Source organism: Phyllostomus discolor, chromosome 7 (genome assembly GCF_004126475.2).
Source record: "Phyllostomus discolor isolate MPI-MPIP mPhyDis1 chromosome 7, mPhyDis1.pri.v3, whole genome shotgun sequence".
NCBI classification, from domain to species: Eukaryota; Metazoa; Chordata; class Mammalia; order Chiroptera; family Phyllostomidae; genus Phyllostomus; species Phyllostomus discolor.
Window position 1 is genome coordinate 3,715,740 of NC_040909.2, and position 21,060 is coordinate 3,736,799.

At 42.4% G+C, this 21,060-nt stretch overlaps 1 protein-coding gene across 6 annotated transcripts in view; it reads right to left on the reverse strand.

Moving 5' to 3' along the window:
- DOCK3 (dedicator of cytokinesis 3) overlaps nt 1–21,060 on the reverse strand; it is a 268,621-nt gene that overhangs the window by 135,126 nt on the left and 112,435 nt on the right. For all 6 annotated transcript variants that reach the window (XM_036030272.1, XM_036030271.1, XM_036030269.1 and 3 more), the window contains exons 6-7: nt 13,255–13,403; nt 1,740–1,824 (exon numbers count right to left, since the gene is read on the reverse strand). In XM_036030272.1, coding sequence (XP_035886165.1) covers nt 1,740–1,824; nt 13,255–13,403 — 234 coding nt within the window. The remainder of the gene's footprint in view (nt 1–1,739; nt 1,825–13,254; nt 13,404–21,060) is intronic.

Consider the following 21,060-nt stretch of genomic DNA (forward strand, 5'->3'; position numbering starts at 1 on the left):
GAATAATGTTCTGTCACATATATATGCATACACCACATTTTCTTTCGTTGTTCATCCACCAAGGGACACTCAGGCTGTCTCTACGGCGTGGCCACTGTGAATGACGCTGCCGTGATCGCGGGGGTGGAGCCTCGTGTCGAGACCCTGATTTCAGTTCTTTTGGATACGCATGCAGAAGTGGGGCTGCTGAATCATGTGGTAGCTGTGTATTTGACTTTTTGAGTTATCTCCATAGAGTTTTTCTTAGTGGCTATACAAAATTACACTCCCACCAACAGCACAAAGAGTTCTTTCTTCTTCCCATCCTTGCCACCATCAATGTCTCTTCTGTTCGATAACAGGCGTTCTAGGTGTAAGGTAATATTTCATTGTGGCTTTGATTCGCATTTCCCTCAAGATCAGTGACATTGAACACCTTTTCATCTTCTTAAAAAGAAACTTGTAATTTTTCTAAAACTTGTAATTCTCACCAATATATATTTCATAAACATGTAAGTACTTCTCCAAGTGAGTTTTACCCAGTGCCTTAGTCTAAATGGCATAGTCATGAGGTTTCTGATGTTTGTTCTACTTTAAAATTTTGTACCTTTCTTTTAGATATTTCTTCTCAGTCAGCCTGTAAAATTAAACTTGGTCATTAGTCAACTCCATACCTTTTTATAATAACCAATAGATAGCTCAGGGTTTAACAAGTTATGTCTCTCTTAGAAATACCGATACATTATTTTCAGGTTTAAACACTACATTAGTCAATAATTGGCTCTTTTCAGCATCAACTAGAGGAAAAATTTAATTTTTAATTTATTTAAAAAATATTTTATTAATTTATTTTTAGAGAGAGGGGAAAGGAGGAAGAGAGAGTGAAACATCCATGTGTGGCTGCCTCCCATGGGCCCCCAGCTGGGGACCTGGCCTGCAACCCAGGCACGTGCCCTGACTGGGAGTCAAACTGGTGACCCTTCTGTCCACAGGCCAGCACTCAATCCACTGAGCTACACCAGCCAGGGCAAAAACATTAATTTTTTAAAGACTTTATTTATTTATTTTTACAATGAGTTTTTTAAAGATTTTATTTATTTATTTTTGAGAAAAGGAGGGAGAACGAGAGATAAAGAAACATCAGTATGTGGTTGCCTCTCATGCACCCCCAACTGGGGACTGGTCTGTAACCCAGGCATGTGCCCTGACTGGGAATCGAACCGGTGACCCTTTGGTTCGCAGGCCAGCGCTCAATCCACTGAGCCACACCAGCCAGGGCTTATTTATTTATTTTTAAAGATAGATTGGAAGGGAGAGAGGAGTGGGAGACAAACATGAATGTGTGAGAGAAACATAGATGGGTTGCCTGTTGCACACCTCCAGCCAGGGAAGGCCTGCAACCCAGGCATGTGCCCTGACTGGGAATTTAACTGGGGACCTTTCACTTTGCGGGATGACGCTCAACCAACTGAGCTGCACTGGTCAGGGCAGAGACAAAACTGTAGTAACTGGTGCAGACTGAAGGAGCTCTGTCCACCAGCAGAACCAGAGAAATGCACCGTAGACATCACAGTAAGCCCAGCACTCCACATTGTAATTCCATTTAGAAAAGCAAGTGTGATATACTGTCCAAATGAGGAAGACTCCTTAATTACACTGGGACAAAGACAATGAAACAACTTTAGCAACATTATTTCATAATGTAATTAGAAATTTATAAAGGAAAAAAGGAGGTGTACAGGAACAAGCTAATTTCTTACCATTTTATAGAGATCTGAGACACTAATCTGGTCCGAATCCACTACTTCAAAGTCCTTTCGAGGCACCAGGTCCAGGCCCAAATGCCTAGTAGAGAGAAAGACCACAATCAACATGCCACGCCGTCAGATTACTCATCTTTCTCCATGCGCTGGAGAGCCCATACCTACCAGGACACTGTGGACTGAGGCTCGCACGCTGCCCCAGGAGGGACACGCCCTTCCCAGTAACACCTCACTGTGCTCAGCTTCGGGTGAATGAGGGAGACTAGGGATTTGAAGTCTGACATACTTTTAGTCACCAAGCAGTTCCCCTTGTGAGGGCAAGAAGGATGCATTTGATATCATGTTGTTAAGGGATTGACTGAGTTTATTAAGGATGGGCTTTCTACAGATTATTAGTAAGTCACATTTATTTTTTTATTTCTCCCCATCTTGCAAGTATGCTGAAGGTTTAGTCATGTATTACTACCATAAAAGGTTATCCAGGATCCAAGCAGATGTGTAATTCAAACTCCAACCCATAAAAAATTACCTGCTGAAAATAGTAAATTTAAAGAAATGTATTTTTTGGTTGAGTTTTATCTCATTTCCAATTTAATTAATACTGACACAGGGTTATAGTGAAGACATCACCGCATATTAACCAATACGTTAAGAAACGTTAGACAGACGTTTAACCGAGGGCTACTACTACTAAAGAGCAGAATATTTAGAAGACCTGGTATAACTCGCGCAGAAAGGAAGAGGTGATGGTGCTTCGTGATTGATTGGGAGGCAGTATGAGGCAGTGAGCAACTCTGGACGCAAAACTCTTGGGCTCAAACATGGTACAGAATTCTAGCCAATGAACGCTAACTCCTTTCCTCCTCCCCAGAGAAGCGGCTCCAACGCTGGAGCCCAGCGGCCCTGCGGACCCTGACACTGCTTACAGCGGTGTGTGCACACGCCTTTTACGAGTTTGTTCTGGGGGAGCGGGTCTGTGACGCTCATCAGGGTCTGAGAGAGGCTCTGTGACTTCCCTACTCCAAAACAAGGGTTACCGAAACTGCATCTGGCAGGAGTATTCCATACATGAGGGAAGGAGGGTATGTATTCTTTTCTTCAACTACACTATGAACTACTGTCATTTTTAAAAAAATCTTATTGTAATTTTTTCCATTATCATTTAGTCCCCTCATGCCCTCCTCACCCCCACAATCACCACACTGTTGTCCATGCCCTCACGTCCTTTCTCTCAATTCCTTCACCCCTACCCTCCCCCCTTAGCGTTCATCCCGCTCTCTATCTATGAGTGTTTCTATTTTGCTTGTCAGTTCAGTGTGTTCATTAGATTCCACACATGAGTGAAATCATACGGTGTTTGTCTTTTCGTAACTGGCTTCTTTAACTTAAATGTAATGTTCTCCAGGGCCATCCATACTGTGGCAAAGGGTAAAACTTTCCTTCTGTCTTTCTTTCTTTTTTTTTACAGTTGAGTAGTATTACATTGTATAAATGTACCATAGTTGCTTTATTCACTCATCTACTGATGGATACTTGGGCTGCTTCTATATCTTGGCGATTGTAAATAACACTGTAGTGAATGTAGGGGTGCTTATACTCTTCCAAATTGGTGCTTTGGGTTCTTTCAGATACATCCCCAGAAGTGGGATCACTGGGTCAAAAGGCAGATCCATGGCTAATTTCCTGAGGTTCCTGCACACTGCTCCCCACAGCGGTGGCCTCAATCTGCACTCCCGCCGACAGTGCACAAGTGCTCCCCTGGCTCCACATCTTTGCCAGCACTTGGTTGTTGGTTTGCGGATAACAGCCATTCTGGCGGGTATGACGTGTTATTTCACTGTGGTTTAAATTTCCATTTCTGTAATGATTAGTACTAAATTATATTATAGTACTAAACTATACTATAAAGCCATAGTAATCAGAACAGCATGGTATTGTCATAAAACAGACACACAGATCAATGAAACAGAATAGAGAGCCCAGAAATAAACCACACCTTCACAGTCGATTACTATTCAACAGAGGAAGCAAGCACATACAATGAGCTAAAGATAGTTTACTGAATAAGTGGTATTGGGAAAATTGGACAGATATGTACAGAAAGATTAAACAAGCCTACCTTCTCACACCACACACAAAAATAAATTCAAAATGGATTAAAGAATGAAATGTTAGACCCAAAACCATAAATATCCTAGAAGAAAACACGGGCAGCAAAATCTCAGACTTAGCCTGTATATTTTATCAGATATATCTCCCCAGGCAAGGGAAACAAAAGAGACCACATCAAAGTAAAAAGTTTTTGCACAGCAAGGAAAACATCAACAAAATAAAAAGACAACCCACAGAATGGGAGAACATATTCGCCAATACACCTGATAAGGGGTTAATATACAAAATTTATGAAGAACTTACAAAACTCAACACCAAGAAAAACCAAACAATCCAATTAAATAATGGGCAAAGGACCTGAACAGACACTTCTCCAAAGAGGACATACAGATGGCCAACAGACCTATGGAAAGATGAGCTACTTTTAGAATACGCTAGCAAAACTAACTCTGTAGGCTCTTTCTGTATTATAAAATTTCTACTAACTTAAAAGAAACCCATGTGAACATCTAAAATGCAGATTTTATTTATAATTTATACCTTATTTATAGAAAAATATATGAAAAGGTTAACAAAATTACAAGGTTAAAATAAAAACGAAAAAATCAAACCTATGAAGAAGGTAGAAGCAAACGTACTAATTGCACAGGCTTGTGTGATTACTAAGGTTAGGTAGTAAAACGTAGGCATGCACTTTCTAGCAGGCAAGAAAAAAGGAAAAACGTCTTTTCTATTAAAGGATAAAAACTCAGGTTTTTCTATTAACTATTATAACTTGCATTATCCTGTAACAGAAGAGCCTGAGTTTTTAAAAAGGAAATAATCTTTTTGGTACTAAACCCTAAAAAAAGAAACCTCACAGCGCTGCATGATAAGAAGACCAGTAATACACTGTTGGCTTAACTATGACAGTCTACAGTTTAATGATTAAATTATGCCCTTGAATCTGATTATTGACGTTAATGTATTTTGTAAGAAATTTTACCTTTCTACTACTAGAATCCTGTCTTCTTATATCAAAGAAATACGCCTCTTATTCAATCACCTCTTATTACTCATTCTTAATATTTCTGCAATCATTTCGGGCCTGTGGCCCCTAACGCTGACAGCAGCACGTGCAGGCAGTGCAGGGCCGTGGGGAGCAGGGGAGCGGGAGCACATCCTTTCTACCTTTCTTGTCAGAAAACGCAATTTACCTCATAAAGGAAGCTTTTCAGATATGATCTTAAATATTTAAAATGCTTTTACGTGCATGCGGAAAAACAGCAAAAAGTGTTGGGAACCGCCCTGCCTGGTATCAGAAGCTGTAACCCCCCCCAAGGCTAAGGCTGAGGGAATGACCTTGGACCATAAGCCACCAAGAAGACAAAAGCTTATCTCCCTGGCAGGAGCACCACTTCTGCTCCTTTTACTTCACCCTGCCTGGCCCCCAGTGCTTGGTTGGTTAGCCAATGATGGGTAAGATTCCCCAAGGGGGGAACGATCTAAGACAGGCACGATCACATGGGGGCCCCCAAGGAAGGACTTTGGGGGCTACAGCAAAAGGGGGTGATGGACCCTTGCTCCTCAGCTTTGACATAGCCTGAGTCCTCATTGTCAATGAGAAAATCTCCTAATCTCTTGTCTGCCTTACTTCCCTTGCTCCACCTAAGCCTGAAACAATGACAGAGGGTGGTACAGCCCTGTGCTGGAAAGGGTGGGTTCCCCCAGGTGATCAGGCCTAAGAAAGAATGTGTAAAATCCTGTGAAAACTGCTTTGTTTAGAATGCTCTCAATGAAATGATAAAGGTCCAAGGAAGAAGTAAGTTTGTTCCTTAAAGTTTTTTACAGCTCTTTAGCTACCTGACCCTGTTTCAAAATAGGCCCTCAGAGTTCCTTGTTATTTGATCCTTACTTCCCGGCAATGAGTAATGAGCTTTACCTGAATTCCTGTGTAAAGGAGCCCAATAAAAGCCATTGAGGAAAAGGCTCTTGGCCCTTCTCCTTCGAGAGATCGGCCACCTTTCCTCCCCAAGCAGATCATGTCTTGGTAGACTTACTCTCATCCGTGGCAGACGGGGGGCTCTGCGGACAAAGCTCCCCCACAAAAAGACCACAAGATGATATTAGTATTTGTACTAGGAAAGTGGGATTATACAAGTGATCATTCAAAACATTTTCTAACTTTTCTTAATCATGCTATTGAAATCTTTTTAAATACAAAAATGAGACAAAATTTTTTAACCACTGAAGGTCACAAAATACATGATGGTCTACATATTAAAATTAAGTAACAAAAAGACTATGAAAAAACCAACAAACTACATGTGTTCAATGTAATGGCTCAAGCAAAAAACCCCGATGGAGCGAAGTCAACAGGGCGGGGACAAAGTGCGTGCGCTGCGTCGGTGTGCCACACACAGTGATGGGCCCGTCTGGAGACTGGGACCCACGCAGACCCTGTCTTAGCACTGTGACACTCCTGCCTTGCTTGTCCAGCAACTCTGCACCCACACACCCACCCACCCTCCTCGCAGACCCTGCGGGCACCTGGCCAGTACCACTGAGTACCCGAAACAGAGCAGCTGCCAGTCGGGCAAACGGTTTCCATCCGGCCAACGGTCCCCCGAGAGCAGGGTTTTCCCTCTCCTCGACTCACTAGGGCAGAGCACCTTCTAATTTCTCGATTTCATTAGGAAATAAAAAATGATTAACAGGTATCTGATAAATGAGAAGGCAAGTTCCTTCTACTAAGATTGTGCTCAATGGAGGAAGAGTAGATTTTTCCAAGAGCGGAACGGGGGGACTGTTCTCACTGGAGGCAGAGAGGCTGCACAGCGAGAAGCAAGACTTGTTCACTACAAATCTCCCTCCGAGAGAGAGGTTGCTGGCTGTTTCCTTCCACTGCTTACTTTGAGAATAATGAACAGTGAGTGCAGGGAATGGTAAACTTAGTGTTTTCTCTCTCTCCACAGCAAAGGGAGGCCGTGCAGCAAAGCAGTTAGGAGCACTGGCTCTGAGGTCAGATTGCCTGGTCTTTATCTTGGCTTTTCCACCGAGCACACTGTCTTATTGATGTATTATCACAGGTTGCTGTAAGGACTGATCCATGTGAACTACTCAGCACACTGCCTGGCACTGTGATTTGCTACTGCTGTTACAATTATTACCTTGATGTGCTTCATCATTAGCCAATACATGCTTCAAGTACAAGAGAGACGTAGTGTCTGAGTAAGGCTCAAAGAGATGGACACAAGCAGGAGACATGCATCTACATGAATCTACACAGAGATGTGGTGTAGCGCTGAGTTTTCTGAAACGGTCCTACTAATTGCTTAGGTGAACAGTCTCCAAAAAAACAGTTAGTCTTCTCTCACTACCTACCATTGATCACTCACTCATTCGTCCATTCCAATAATTCAGTAAATATTTGCTGGCACCTAACCTGCGCCAGGCGCATGCGGAACCTGGGGACGCAGCAGCGGATAAGAGACAGAGTTCTGGTTCTGTATTCTTTCAGGTGCCCTCTCTAAGGGCCCTGGATCTCTGTATCAAATTCTTTGAATTTAACATTTGTTTTGAATGCTCTATATTCAACTTTGTCTTCTATTGTATCTTTTTTTCCCCTGAGGTTCCTCATCTGAACCACAGAACGCAGAAACCAATGTAAAGTTAATTAATTACATATAATAAATGTTTTAAGGCATTAGGACTTAGTTCTTCCTCAGAATTGTTTGAGAAAGATGAGATGTTAGGATGTCTTGTGGGGTGGGCCCTTTTCTAATACTTACAGGACAGACAGCATACTATGTGACTTCATTAACTGTACTAATGAAAATATGGTATATGTATAAAACAATAAAATATAAGGTATAACTAATTATAGCTACCCTTTCCTGAATACGTACTTGGGGCGGGCATTTCGTGCACATCACCTGCAAGCACTCTGGAAGCAGGAAGTGTTAGACCCACTTTGTAACTGAGGAAGTTGAAGTGGAGAGAGGCTGACCCAGTGGCTCATTAAGGGAACAGAGGCAGGCTTGCCTCGGGCTGGGTCTGTCTTGCTCTGAACTATGGTATTTCCACTATACCGGCCGCCTTTCTACTAATGATCATGATAGTTAAGTACTAATGGCTAGAAGTGATTGTAATTAGTTCAGTCGTAATACTTTGAGGGATGATTTTTGTGTCAACACATCAATCCAGAAAGTAGCAAATACCACCTGGTAAATGAGTGACCACCAGGCATAAAAACAAGCCCATTTTGTTCCTCTGATTCATGCATGTACCGCCTGCCAAGTGCAGGCGCTGTGCTGTGCTAAGTGTAGGGTGTGGTGAGAGCAGAGTGTGTGTGTGTGTTAGTCATCAAAACATGGCAACCTGATAGGAGGATTCTGGCACAGGCACACTTTGAACACAGTTACCCCAGACTTCTGGCGTAGAGCAAGACACAGACTGTTGGACACAACCTCCTGTCTCAAGAGAATTCTAGGAAGTCATTGGAAACATCTGCTAATTTCAGATGTCCTGAAGCTGGAAAATATCAGCATGTCCTTAAAGCTTAAAGGTAAGTACTGAGTCACACACTTTTCTGATTCATAGCTAAAAACCTACCCGGAGGAAACTTGTTGGGGTGGTGGGTGGGTGGCAATGCTTTCTGCGAACTACGACTCACACTGCTGCTGGCGTTTCTTCTCCAAGGGCAACCCCCCCCCCGGTGAGGGGCACAAACTGAGCAGGAAGAAGGGGAGGGGTGGGCAGGGACACATGAAAATCTGTGCGGGCAGGCCGAGAAGAGAGGTGGAGGAGGGAGAGAATACAAAAAAGGGAGAGATGGAACGAAAAACTAGAAATTACATGTTTATCGGTGATTTGTCTTAAACATGAAAATCACAATAAAAAGATACCAATTATTTCATTTGACACTTATGATCCATAGAAATAGCATTCTAATTCAACAAAAGCTTATAAAATGCTTACATTTTATTCAAATCTGAACTTTCTACCTAAAGAACAAATACAAAAACTCTATAAATCACTCTAAGAATAACATATTTCTAACGCAGGTATTTTTCTAAGGCAAAAATCAACTAGGTGGTTGGCCCTGGGTGAATGCAACTTTAACTTGGCTGTGCTACAGGTGCCGCAGTGATGAAATTAAGAGACTGAAAAGAAACTTTTATAAATGTCTTTATGGAGATGTTGAAAATACTAAATTGACACATTAAAATTACATTGCTAGACAAATTATTTTAAAACTCCCTTGGAAAGGATGTAACTAACGGACTTATCCTTTGTATAGGAGACTTGAACGAGACAGTTAATTTGAACACAATTTTGTTTTATGCCCTTCCTGCGTTTTGGTTCCTAAAAATGTAAGAGCACAATTTTATAAGTGCTGATTCCTACCTGATATGATTTTAATAATTTTTACTTATGGAACCAGTCTACACATTGACTAGGTCAACACATGTACAACATAAATTTAATGCCCCAATATTCAAATTTTTACCAAATAATTATTAAACTCAAGAAACAAAGTAAAAAGTGTTATTATGTAGATGAGGAAAGCTCAGCATTTGAGTTCTAAGTAAAAGTGTGAAGTGCCCGTTTAGTTTCCATCCTTGACAGTTCTCACTCAGTTTTAAATCAGGTCTGTGCTATGGGACATACAGGATTCACGGCGGGAGCACAGAAGGAAGGCCAAATGCCCCGTGGAGCAGAAGCACTGGCAGGAGTTTGCCTGGGCTTAAGGCTCACACTGAAAAGTGACCTGAGGGACAGTACGGTCCTGCACAAAGAGCATGGGCTGTAGGCCAGCCCCGGGTCCAGACACCAGCTCCACTCCCCACTATGCAACACTGCAGAAAGGGCCTCTGCACCTCAGTTTGCTCCTTAGACAAGACAGAGCTCTTCTCTTCGAAGAGTATCACAGCATTTCAGTGTAACGTGCGTGCAAGTCAGACCAGCACTTAACACAGTGACGGAAGTAGATGTGCTCAATAAGCTATTAACAGCTGTCGTCAACAGCTTCTGATACAGGTTCTGAAAAGGGAGAGCTATAAAGTCTACGTAAGAGCTTATAGGTAATTAATATTTAATTACATCAATTAAAATACAAAAATACACTCAGCAAGCATTGATTATGCATCCAACACATGCCAACATCTGCTAAGCATCAGTATTTTGTGGCATTATAAAAGTGTGCTGGGACCAGAGCTGAGGCACCATCAGGGCATAAATGAAACAATGGGCACAGTTACCAGTGCTCAGCTGCCGTGGGGGACAGTCTTTCATATAACCCAACAGTAAGGAATGATTTTCTTTTTGCAGTATTCCACCTCTTCTTTCCAAGTAAAAAGGAAATTTTGAAAAAGAATTAGTTCAAGTGAGAACCCGAGAGAAGAGTCCTATTGGTTTGGGGAGCGATATGTCTTTTTCCTTTAAAATGAAAGACCTACAAAGCTCTCACTTAAGTTTTTAAGTGCCTAGTTTTTCCACTGGGAAGGGGAGGGGGAATGGAAAGGAGTGGAAGGGGAAACAGGAAGTGGGAGGGAGAAGGATGGGAAGAAGGCACAGAGAAGTGGGAGAGGAAGAAATGAGGGGGGGGAGGAAAAGTGAAGAAGGGGCATGGAACTGTGTTCCTGGTTTTAGTTTTTTTATTTGTTTATCAGCGTGGACATATAAATACTCCACCCAGCTCCCAAGACACACACACAGTTTGTTGGGGAAAAGATATTCACGAAAGTGGAATTACTCTGTAATATACTGACAGGTATTTATAATGGTCTTAGCTTTTTTCAAACAATTTAAACTTATTTCCAAACTATCATCTTTAAGTTTTTAGATTTGATGGCAAAATCTGGTATCTTTCCAAGTTTTATTATAAAGAGGCATTGATACATCTAAAATAATTCTCTTCTTCTTTCACTGGTATATATAGTTGCAGTTAAACTGTAACAGTGATTATACAATGTTAGTGTTATCAGTTCAAGTGTTAACAATTTGCTTGGCTTGTGGTAACGTTACATTTGTAATTATTACTATTACTGATTTTTAAAATAAATGCACCGATACCATTTCATAACACAGTACTGTCTGGGGCGAAGGAGACAGGACCAGTAACTATGCTGTGAGTTAACACACTGTATTTTGCTAAGATCTGTGTCGTCCAAAGTTAGACTCAGAGAACACTGTACCATCTATGATATACCTGAACCCACGTCGCATCATGCAAGGGGGCGGTGGTGTGTGCCAAGCAATTCGATTTAACGGTCAAGATGTAATGTAAACAAGGATAGGACAGTGTCACTTCAAAAGGTCACAAACACCAATTCAGAGTTGTACCTTTTTCTTTTCTAATGATGAGCAAACAGTATGGCTCTGAGCTGGGCCCACTGTTTATTACATCCTGGGTTTCCTCTTCCCTGATTTATCCTTCCACTTCTTTACGAACACATTCTCAAGTCCCTTATTAAGAAAGGGGCCATTAAAGATAACTTCTGCATCCTTGAATATTTCATACTCTACTAGATAATATGCTTGTTTATCAAATGCTGTCTGGCAAATCATCTCCCAATCATGATATTCTAGTGTCCAGTGTTACTGGTAAAACTTCTGAGGCCAATGTGATTCTTATTCCTAAAACCTGTTTTGCTCTCTGAAAACCCTTTAGGAGGATATTCTCATCATCCCTGAGATACTGAAATATTTTCAAGTGCCTTGCTGGGTTTTTCCCCATTCATACTGAGTATCTGGTGGGACCTTTCAAACCTAGGACTCTTGGTTCATTGGCTCTGAGAAATTTTCTTCTGTTATTTCTTTAGAGTTTCTTCTTCTGTTAATCCTCACCTGAGGACATGCTCACTGACCTTACAGAGAGCGGAAGTGAGGGAAAGACATCAATGGGCTGCCTCTTGCACGTACCCCAGCTGGGGACCGAATCTGCAGCCCAGGCACGTGCCCTGACCAGGAACCGAACCCGCAACCTTTCAGTTTATGGGACAACACTGCAACCAACTGAGACATACTGGCCAGGGCTACACTGTCTTCTTCATTCACTTTTCCCCCTGGAAATTATAGTGCCTGATGGGGGACCCACTGGCTTGAACATCTGTATTGCTCTTCTTTCTTCAATTATTTCCCATCTTTTTATTTTCCTAGTAACAACATAAAATTACCTTCCTGTTCTTTTCCTAAATGTTTCATTTTGGAAATCACATTCTCCATTCCTTTTTCATAGCATTTTATTCTATATAATGGATCTTCTTGATTCTCTTGGAGGATACTGAGATTTGTTTAAAGTTCTTTACTAATCTCTAATTCTCTCTGGGGCCAGATTATTTCATTTGGGATACAGCATTTTGTTTATCCAGTTTCTGTCTCTTCCCTACAGAAGGGTTTCTTCAAATATTTGAGAATGCTCCATTGTCCATTCAGATTTGGAAGGTGTTAGAAGTGTGGGGAGGGTCCTGTACATAGCTGGGTAAGTAGCGAGCTTCTCCTTCGGGTAAGTGGAAGGGATCTGGTCATTACACTTTGAAACCCTTAAATGCCACAACAGAGAAGACTGTGTAATAAGGTCCCCGTTCATACTCCTCTCCAGTCCTCCCCTCACCCCCCGCAGCTGCTCTTTGTGTTTGTTGGTCTGACACGTGGCTGCCACGGCAGTGGTCTCGTGGTGGTGGATTATTCCTTTTGCGTACTTTTAGGCCATCCCATTATTTAGAGCTCAAAGGCACACTCCCGCCCTCCATGATTCCGGGAGCTAAAAGGGAGTAGCTGTTTCATTGGCTAAAATTTCCCTGATCTATGCTGGGCTTCCTCTGTCACTAATCCCCTAACTACTTTCTAATTTCTAGAAATGGGTTCATGTATCTCATTTATTGCTGGTCCTCTTCCCATCATTTATTAAATTATAACTTGCTTCCAATCTTTTTTTCCCCACTGCTCAAAACAGTTTTTTTAAATTGTTGTTCAAGTATAGCTGTCTCCATTTTCACCCCACCACAGACTCCCCGCCCCACCCTCGAACCCACCCCCTTTGGCTTTGCCCATGCGTCCTTTATACATGTTCCTTGATGGCCTTTCCTCTATCTTCCCCACCATTACCCCTCGTCCCCCTCCCCTCTGGTTACTGTCAGTTTGTTCCTTATTTCATATTTTCTCAACAGGTAATGTCTAATTTGACTTCCCAGAAGTGAAAATGGAGGCTGAGAAAGTGTCAGTGAGTAGAACCAGGGAGTGTCCTGTGCGAAACTAAAAGAAACAACTATAGTCCTCACAGTAACAATAACCAAAGCTTGGTGGGAAATACAATAGTGACTTTAAATCGCTGAAGAGCAGCTTTGCTCAAGCACGAACCCCAGGATGAACGACCGTGAAGGAAGCCGAAAGGCGCCCCCGTGACCGCCGTACTTACTCGTTCCCCCAGTCCAGGCGCACAGTGATGTGCCGCTTCACCTCCCGCACCTGGTCCTGAGTCAGGTGACCGGACAGCAGCTGCCTTCGGAGGTCAATAAGTTCGTTCATCACATGGCGTAGTTTGTAGAAAAGATCTACTTTGTGTTTCTAAAGGGGCATTTTTGGTGTTGGGTGAAATGAAAAAGGGATATGGAAAAGGAATGAAAGAAGAAAGAGAAATAGTTAAACTATGGCAAGTGCTCATTTCTCTAAATCTCTAAAAAAAGGCAATGTAGAGAGAAGTTGAGCTAGGAATCTTCAAGTCCTTAGTTTGTACTAAAGACCTCCACGGAGTGGCATCTGACCACTAACATGATTGAACTGAGTCATGCACAGAACTGTTTATCTCTGCTCCATTCTGGGCTGATTTCCCAGGAAATCAAAGCTACTAAACGATGTCAGAATAGACAGTTACACAGCAGCCTCGATCCGTCTTCCCCGACAGAAGTCACTATGTCTGTGGCAACAGAGATCCCAGCCACGCAGCAACGTCTCTGGCTTCTCCAGGGGAGCGCTCAAGCTGCGGGAGGAGCAGCGAGGATCGCCTGCCCTATTTTGAAGGTACTAAGGCTTCAGAGCCCAAGTCTCTGGAGTGACATTCACTCCAGGTTTCCAGGCCTCATCTTGCTTTAATTAGCTTTTGTAAACAGTTATGTGTCCCTAGTGCCACAGTTTTCTCCTCTTTTTAGTTTAATAAAAACTGTGACCTTTATAAGAGTTAAGTGGGAACCTTTTCATGAACTCAATGATGTCAGAGTGGCTACACTCACAAGTAAAAAATTTACGTGCCATGACATGCTTGAGCACAATGACATACTTAAGAATATAGATTTTAAAACCAAATTCCTATTTGGCTCACAAGTGAAATTTCGATTTTAGAATTTTTAGGTTTCTGTTTATATTATGGAGAAGCATAATTTTATATAATTAAAATTCTTGGAGGTCACACCCGCTGCGCTACACACACTGGGGAGCCTCGAACGTGTGTAAAGCGTGCGCGACCCTGACCAGTCAGAGGCGCTGACATCTTTGCCCTTCAGACTGGCAAATTCAAAAAAAGGCAACCACCAATACAACGGCCATCTGGTGTGAATGAATTTAAAAATATACTTTGGGGGGCGCCTCAGAGTTTTAGTAGCTTGTGTGTGCCGCGAGATGAAAGAGGTTGAACGCTGCCGACCGGTACTACGGTGCTAGTAAAGTCTCCATCTGAGGTTTCCCCTGAGAGGAGCCTTGCCAAAATAAGCTTGATTTAAGTGGCTATAAATAAAATTAATTATACAGCAAATGAAAACCAGTAGAATCAGGTAATGTTTTCAGGTGGCAGTGATCTCCTGACTGAAACGTTTAGAGCACCACACTACTGAGAAGTCATCTAATGCCGCATTAGACTTGCAAAGTTCCATCTTAAAGAGAAATTATTTTTAACTACAAGACCTTGGGAATAATGCACTCTAACTATATTTCAAATGGCATCCTGTTCCTTCTTTAATCGATGAACAGATGAAGAAAAGTCAGTCAAGCACCTTGATGGAACGCGACACTGGCAGCAGGGCAGAATTTACAGAGTCTTGCCAGCTCTGAAAGCAAGAAGGCCTGAGCAAACGGCATCATCTGGCAAATCCAGATCCTGCAGATAAGCAGTAAAGGCAGTGTGGTTTTGATAAAACAAGGCTACCTGCCTAAATTTAAAATAGAAAGTTAGAACTGTTATTTTCCCATCGAGCCACACACAACGATCCACTGCATATTTACATGAGTGTTTATTCATTTGCTCAATTAACAAGTGCTCGTGGAGTACCAGCTGAATGTGATCACTTTATTGTCATCCAAAGTTCCTACTCCCATGGTGTTTTCCCTCTACAGAGAGAGGCAAACAAAAAGAAAATAAACAAATGACGGTAGTGACAAGTTCTAAGGGAATAAATTAAAGCAGAATGGGGACAGTGGGTTCCCGGGTGGGTTGCCGGGGCGTGGGAGAAGGTGCTGCTTCGGGCAAGGTGGGCAAGGAAAGGCTTCTTTGGGAGCTGACCTGAGCAGAAATATGAGTGAAATAAGGAGGCAGCATCTGAGAAAACGGGAAGTTTTAGGGGCAAGAGAAGAACAGCAAGAGCGAAGGCTGTGATGTGAAAGCGGACTTGGCACGCTCGTGGAGAACAGAGGGACCAGAGCGCGGGGAGCGAAGTGAACAAGGGGAGTAGTGAGGAGCGGAAAGACAGGCAGCAAGGACCGACCGGGTAGGCCTTCGTATGCTACCTTCGGCTTTTAATCCAAGCAACTCGGGAAGCCACTAGGAGTCTGCAGCAGAAGAGTGATGTGATATGACTTAAGTCTTGAAAACGACACTCTGAGCGCTCTCTTGAGAGTAAGTCATGAAAAAGCAAAGAGAAAAGCAGAAATTCCAGTCAGAAGGCTATTTCAACGATCACAGAATGCTAGTTCACTAGATGAAGGTAAGAATGGTGGTGAAAAATATTTTAGGGCTTAGAAGACATGGCAGATGATCTGCTGACAGTTTAGAGGTGAAGAACGAAGTCCAAGATCACTCTTCTGGACTTCTGGTCTACATGGTGGCATGGGTAAACACGGCTCACCTCCTTGCACAACCACATCAAAATGACAACTAAACTATACAACAATCGTCACATCAGAAATCAAGTTGAATGGGGGTCTGACAAACACGGAATTAAAGCAACCACGCCCATCCAGATTGGTAGGAGGGGCGGAGAAGTGGAACGGGCTGATCTCACATCCACATATGGTGATAAAAATTCCGGAGGGATAGCTCAGGAGCGAGGAGTCCCAGCCCCACACCAGGTCCCCTAGCCCAGGGTTCCAGTGCCAGAAGATTAGTGCCCATAACTTCTGACTGCAAAAACTAGTGGGGATTGAGGCAGTAGAAGCTTCTGCAGTCCCAAGCAGTTCCCCTCAGAGGACCCACACACGGCTTTACTCAGGCTCACGCTCTCTGAGTTTCAGCACCAGGGTAGCAGCTTAAAAGGCACCAGGGCATGAGGGGAGGAACTAAAGTGTCTGGCACCAAATAAAGAGCTGAGGGACAGCTTTCTCCCAACAGGAGGGTAGACGGAGGCCACTGTCCCTTTTCTGAACCTTCCTCCCACAGAGCCAAAGAGCCAGCAGGCTGGTACCATATCTGAGACTCCATCAACCTGGCTAACACTGTTTGGCCTGCCCTGGAGATCCCCTGAGACACTATCCCATCTGATACCCTAACCCACCGGATAATCCATCCAACCCAACTTACAAGGGCCCACCTAAGTGTTATCAGTGACCTTTCCATATGAACGGCCGGTCGTGGCTCATGCATCACAACTTCTAAACCCTCTCAAATAAGCAGCAGCCAGCCTGAGTAAGCTCCTAGACCCTTACCTCTTGCTAAGTGGCCCCAAGCATGGCACTAACAGCAGGCAGCCTAGATTCACAGCTTAGCTTCATCTGAGAACCTTCAAGCCCAGCACGAGTAACAGCCATCTCAGATTGCTTTATAGTTCAGGCAGGGTGGCCCTGGGGGAAAACAGAGGTGGGGGCTAACCTTGGTGTGTACCACCCAGGAAACCCCAGAGCCTGTGCACCCAGTAGACAGCTACAGAACACCACCACCCTGCCCCTGCACAGCTGATCCTCAGTGAAGGAAGAGGTTGATGGTCACTGGACACAGCCAATCCTTGCAGCTGACTGGTCTGCGTAAATCCCTCCTATTGACCTGCCAACAGCAATCAAGGTTGTACTACAAGAGGAAGGTGTACTCAGTCCAAACAAAAGGGTGCACCTCGAGTACCGGGCACGGGTGATAGCGGAGGCTGTGCCATGGGACCCTACAGGTCACTGACTAAAGTAGGGCATCCTACCAAGAGAGGGAGTCACAGCAGTTCCACCTAATACATAGAAACAAACACTGGGAGGCTGCCAATGTGAGCAGACAAAAAAACATGGTCCAAATGAAAGAACAGATCAAAATTTCAGGAAAAGAATGAAACAAAATTGAGATAAGCAATCTATCACATGCAGAACTCAAAATACTCCTTATAAGGATGCTCAAGGAACTTAATGAGGATCTCAACACCATAAAAAAGTTCCAGTCAGAAATGAAGGATACATTAATTGAAATAAAGAATAATTTACAGGCCCTGGCTGGAGTAGCTCAGTGGATTGAATGTGGGCAACCAAAGTGTTGCAGGTTCGACTCCCAGCCAGGGTACATGCCTGGGTTGCAGGCCATGACCCTCAGCAACTGCACATTGATGTTTCTCTCTCTCTTTCTATCTCCTTCCCTTCCTTCTCTAAAAATAAATGAATAAAATCTTAAAAAAAAAAGAACAATTTACAAGTACCCTGGCTGGTGTGGCTCAGTGGACTGAGCACCAGCCTGTGAACCAAAGAGTCATCGGTTAGATTACTAGTCAGGGCACATGCCTGGGTTGTGGGCCAGGTCCACAGGAGGGGACACATGAGAGGCAACCACATACTGATGTCTCCCTCTCTTTCTCCCTCCCTTCCCTTCTCTAAAAATAAATAAATTAAAAACCTCTAAAGAACCATTTACAGGGAAACAATAGTTGAGTGAGTGAAGCCAAGAATCAAATCAGTAATTTGAAACATAAAGAAGCAAAAAATATCCAGTGAGAAAAAGAAGAAGAAAAAGGAATCCAAAATAAACGAAGACAGTGTAAGCAGCCTGTGGGACAACTTTAAGCATTCCAACATTTGCATCATAGGGGTGCCAGAGAGAGAAGAGAAAAAGCAAGAAATTGGAAATCTATTTGAAAAAATGAAAGAAGACTTCCCTGATTTGACAAAGGAAATAGACATGCAAGTCCAGGAAGCACAGCAGTCCCAAACAAGATGGATGTAAAGAGGCCCACTCCAAGACACATCTTAATTAAAATGCCAAAGGTAAAAAGAAAAAAAAAAAAGAAAGAAAAAGAAAATTTTAAAAGCAGCAAGAGAAAAGCAGTTAGTTACCTACAGGGAAATTCCCATAAGACTGTCAGCTGATTTCTCAAAAGAAACTTTGCAGGCTAGAAGGGATTGACAAGAAATACTCCAAGTCATGAAAAGCAGGGACCTACAGCCAAGATTGCTCTGCCCAGCAAAACTATCATTTAGAATTGATGGGCAGATAAAGAGATTTCCAGACAAGAAAAAACTAAAGGAGTTCATCATCACCACACCATTATTATATGAAATGTTAAAGGGACTTATTTAAGAAAAAGAAGATCAAAACTATGAACAGTAAAATGGCAATAAATATTTACCTATTATTAGCAATTGACTCTAAAAATCAAACTAAGCAAACAAGCAGCAGACAGACAGAATCATGAATACAGAGAGCATTTTCATGGCTGCCAGATGGGAAGGTGGCATGGGGAGACAAGTAAATAGGTGAGGGGAATAAGAAGTACAAATAAGTACTTACAGAATAGCCATGGGGATGTAAAGTACAGCATAGGAAACGGAGTAGCCAAAGGACTTACCGTATTTTCCGGACTATAAGACGCACTCTCTTACCCCCACCAAATTTGGGAGGAATAATGGTTGTTAATGCTGCTGTTGAGTTCTGTTTACATTTACATTGGTGAAGTATTATGTTACTTATGTTATTAAATATTTTGCCACATGTTTTGCTTCAACATCTGTTTTCCTATTTTCCTCCTCTAAAACCTAGATACATCTTATGGTCTGAAAAATACAGGTATACATGAACCATGGGCATGAGCAATGGTGTGGGGATTCCCTGTGGGAGTGGGGGGTGTTTGGTGGAGGAGAGTAAAGGGGAAAAAATTGGGACAACTGTTAACAGCATAATCAATAAAATATAACTTTTTAAAAAGGTTTTATTTATTTATTTTTAGAGAGAGAAGGGAGATAGACAGATAGATAAATAGATAGATAGAGAGAGAAACATCAATGTGCAGTTGCTGGGGGTCATGGCCTGCAACCTAGGCATGTACCCTGACTGGGAATCGAACCTGCGACACTTTGGTTCGCAGCCCGCACTCAATCCACTGAGCTACGCCAGCCAGGTCAATAAAATATAACTTTTAAAAATAAAAATAAATCAACAACAACAAAGAAAAAACAAAGATCACTCTTTTTTTTCTGGCCTGGTAACACATTAGAAAGAGGAAAACAAGATTTAATTTGGATTTGCTAATTTGGTATTTGACATTTAGAGGTCAGGAAAGTCAGATGTTTTTAGCAAAGAAAACAATGAAGGAGTGAGCAGGAAGATGAAAAGAAAAGCAGTATTGAAAACAGCGTTTTAAGGAAGACTTTGTCAAATGCACTGAGAGGTTAAATAAAATACAGATTGAGAATTGACCACTGGATTTGTTCAATTTGATAAAGGAAATAGACATGCAAGTCCAGGAAGCACAGAGAGTCCCAAACAAGATGGATGTAAAGAGGCATTACAATGGCCATCACAGACCTGTGCAAGGGCAGTTTTGATGGAATGAAGTGAGTACACAAGAGAACAGAAAATGAATGAACCTAAAAGGTATTATACTAAGATGAAATTAATCGGACAAAGAGAAACATATGATATCACTTGTATGTGGAATTTAAAAAGAAAACAAATGAATAAAGAACAAAAATAGACTCATAAAACCAGAGATCAAATTGGTGGTTGCCAGAAAAGGGGGTGGGGAGAGAGGATGGCTGAAAAAGAAGGAAAGTGTAGTTTAAAACATTGTGATAACCGCATGGTAACAGATGGTTAGTAGACGGTGTGATGATCACACCGTAAGGTCTATCAATGTCAAATCACTATATTATATACCTGAAACTAATATAATAATATATACCATTTATTTAAATTAAAAAACAAAATGAAGAGAAGAAACGGAGACAGAGTGCAGACAATTCTTTTGTATAATTTTTAGTATTTAGAAGCAAAGAAATAAAGTAGCAGAGAAGGTTTGTTTGATCAAGGGACAGAATTCAGGCTGTCTGTACACTGAAAGGAAAAATCTAGTGAAGAGAAAAAATCCAATGATGCAGGTGTGAAATCCTTGAGTAGCCTAAAAGAGGCTGGGTCCCAGAAAAGGTAAGGTTTTGCTTAGGCTGGATACTTTAATGCCATGAGCGGCTGGGAGATTTGATGGAGAATTATATTTTCCCTCTAGTTGCTTTAGTCTGAAGGAAATAAAAAGCAAGGCCATCAGCTGACAGTGAGTGGGGTGGGTGCAGGTGGTAGAGGTTTGAGAACAGAAAAAATACAAAGAGTTTCACAGAGAGAGTGTGGTAAGACAAATCAGCCAAGGAAAGGTAGTTCAACTGCCAGATGGCTTTGAAATTTGTGAACATTAATTAAAAGCTTGTGCTTTTTAAAAAGCCAAATACATCTGACCCTTGAACAACATGGGTTTGAACTAGGCAAGGACACTTAAACATGAATTTGTTTCAGTAAATATCTATACTCTTTGCAGTCCATCGTTGGTAGTCTATGGATGCAGAGGGCCAATTGTACTCATTAATCTACTTGAGTATCTGCAGATTTTAAGCACCCGTGAGAAGTCCTGGAACCAACCCCTGAGGATACTGAGGAACAACTAAATTTGGGGGGAGTCAAAAGTTATACACAGCCCTGGCTTGTGTGGCTCAGGGGATTAAGTGCCAGCCTGCAAACTGAAAGGTCACAGGTTTGATTCCCAGTCAGGGCACATGCCTGGGTTGCAGGCCAGGTCCCCAGCTGGGGGTGTGTGAGAGGCAACCAATCAATGTATCTCTCACACATCGATGT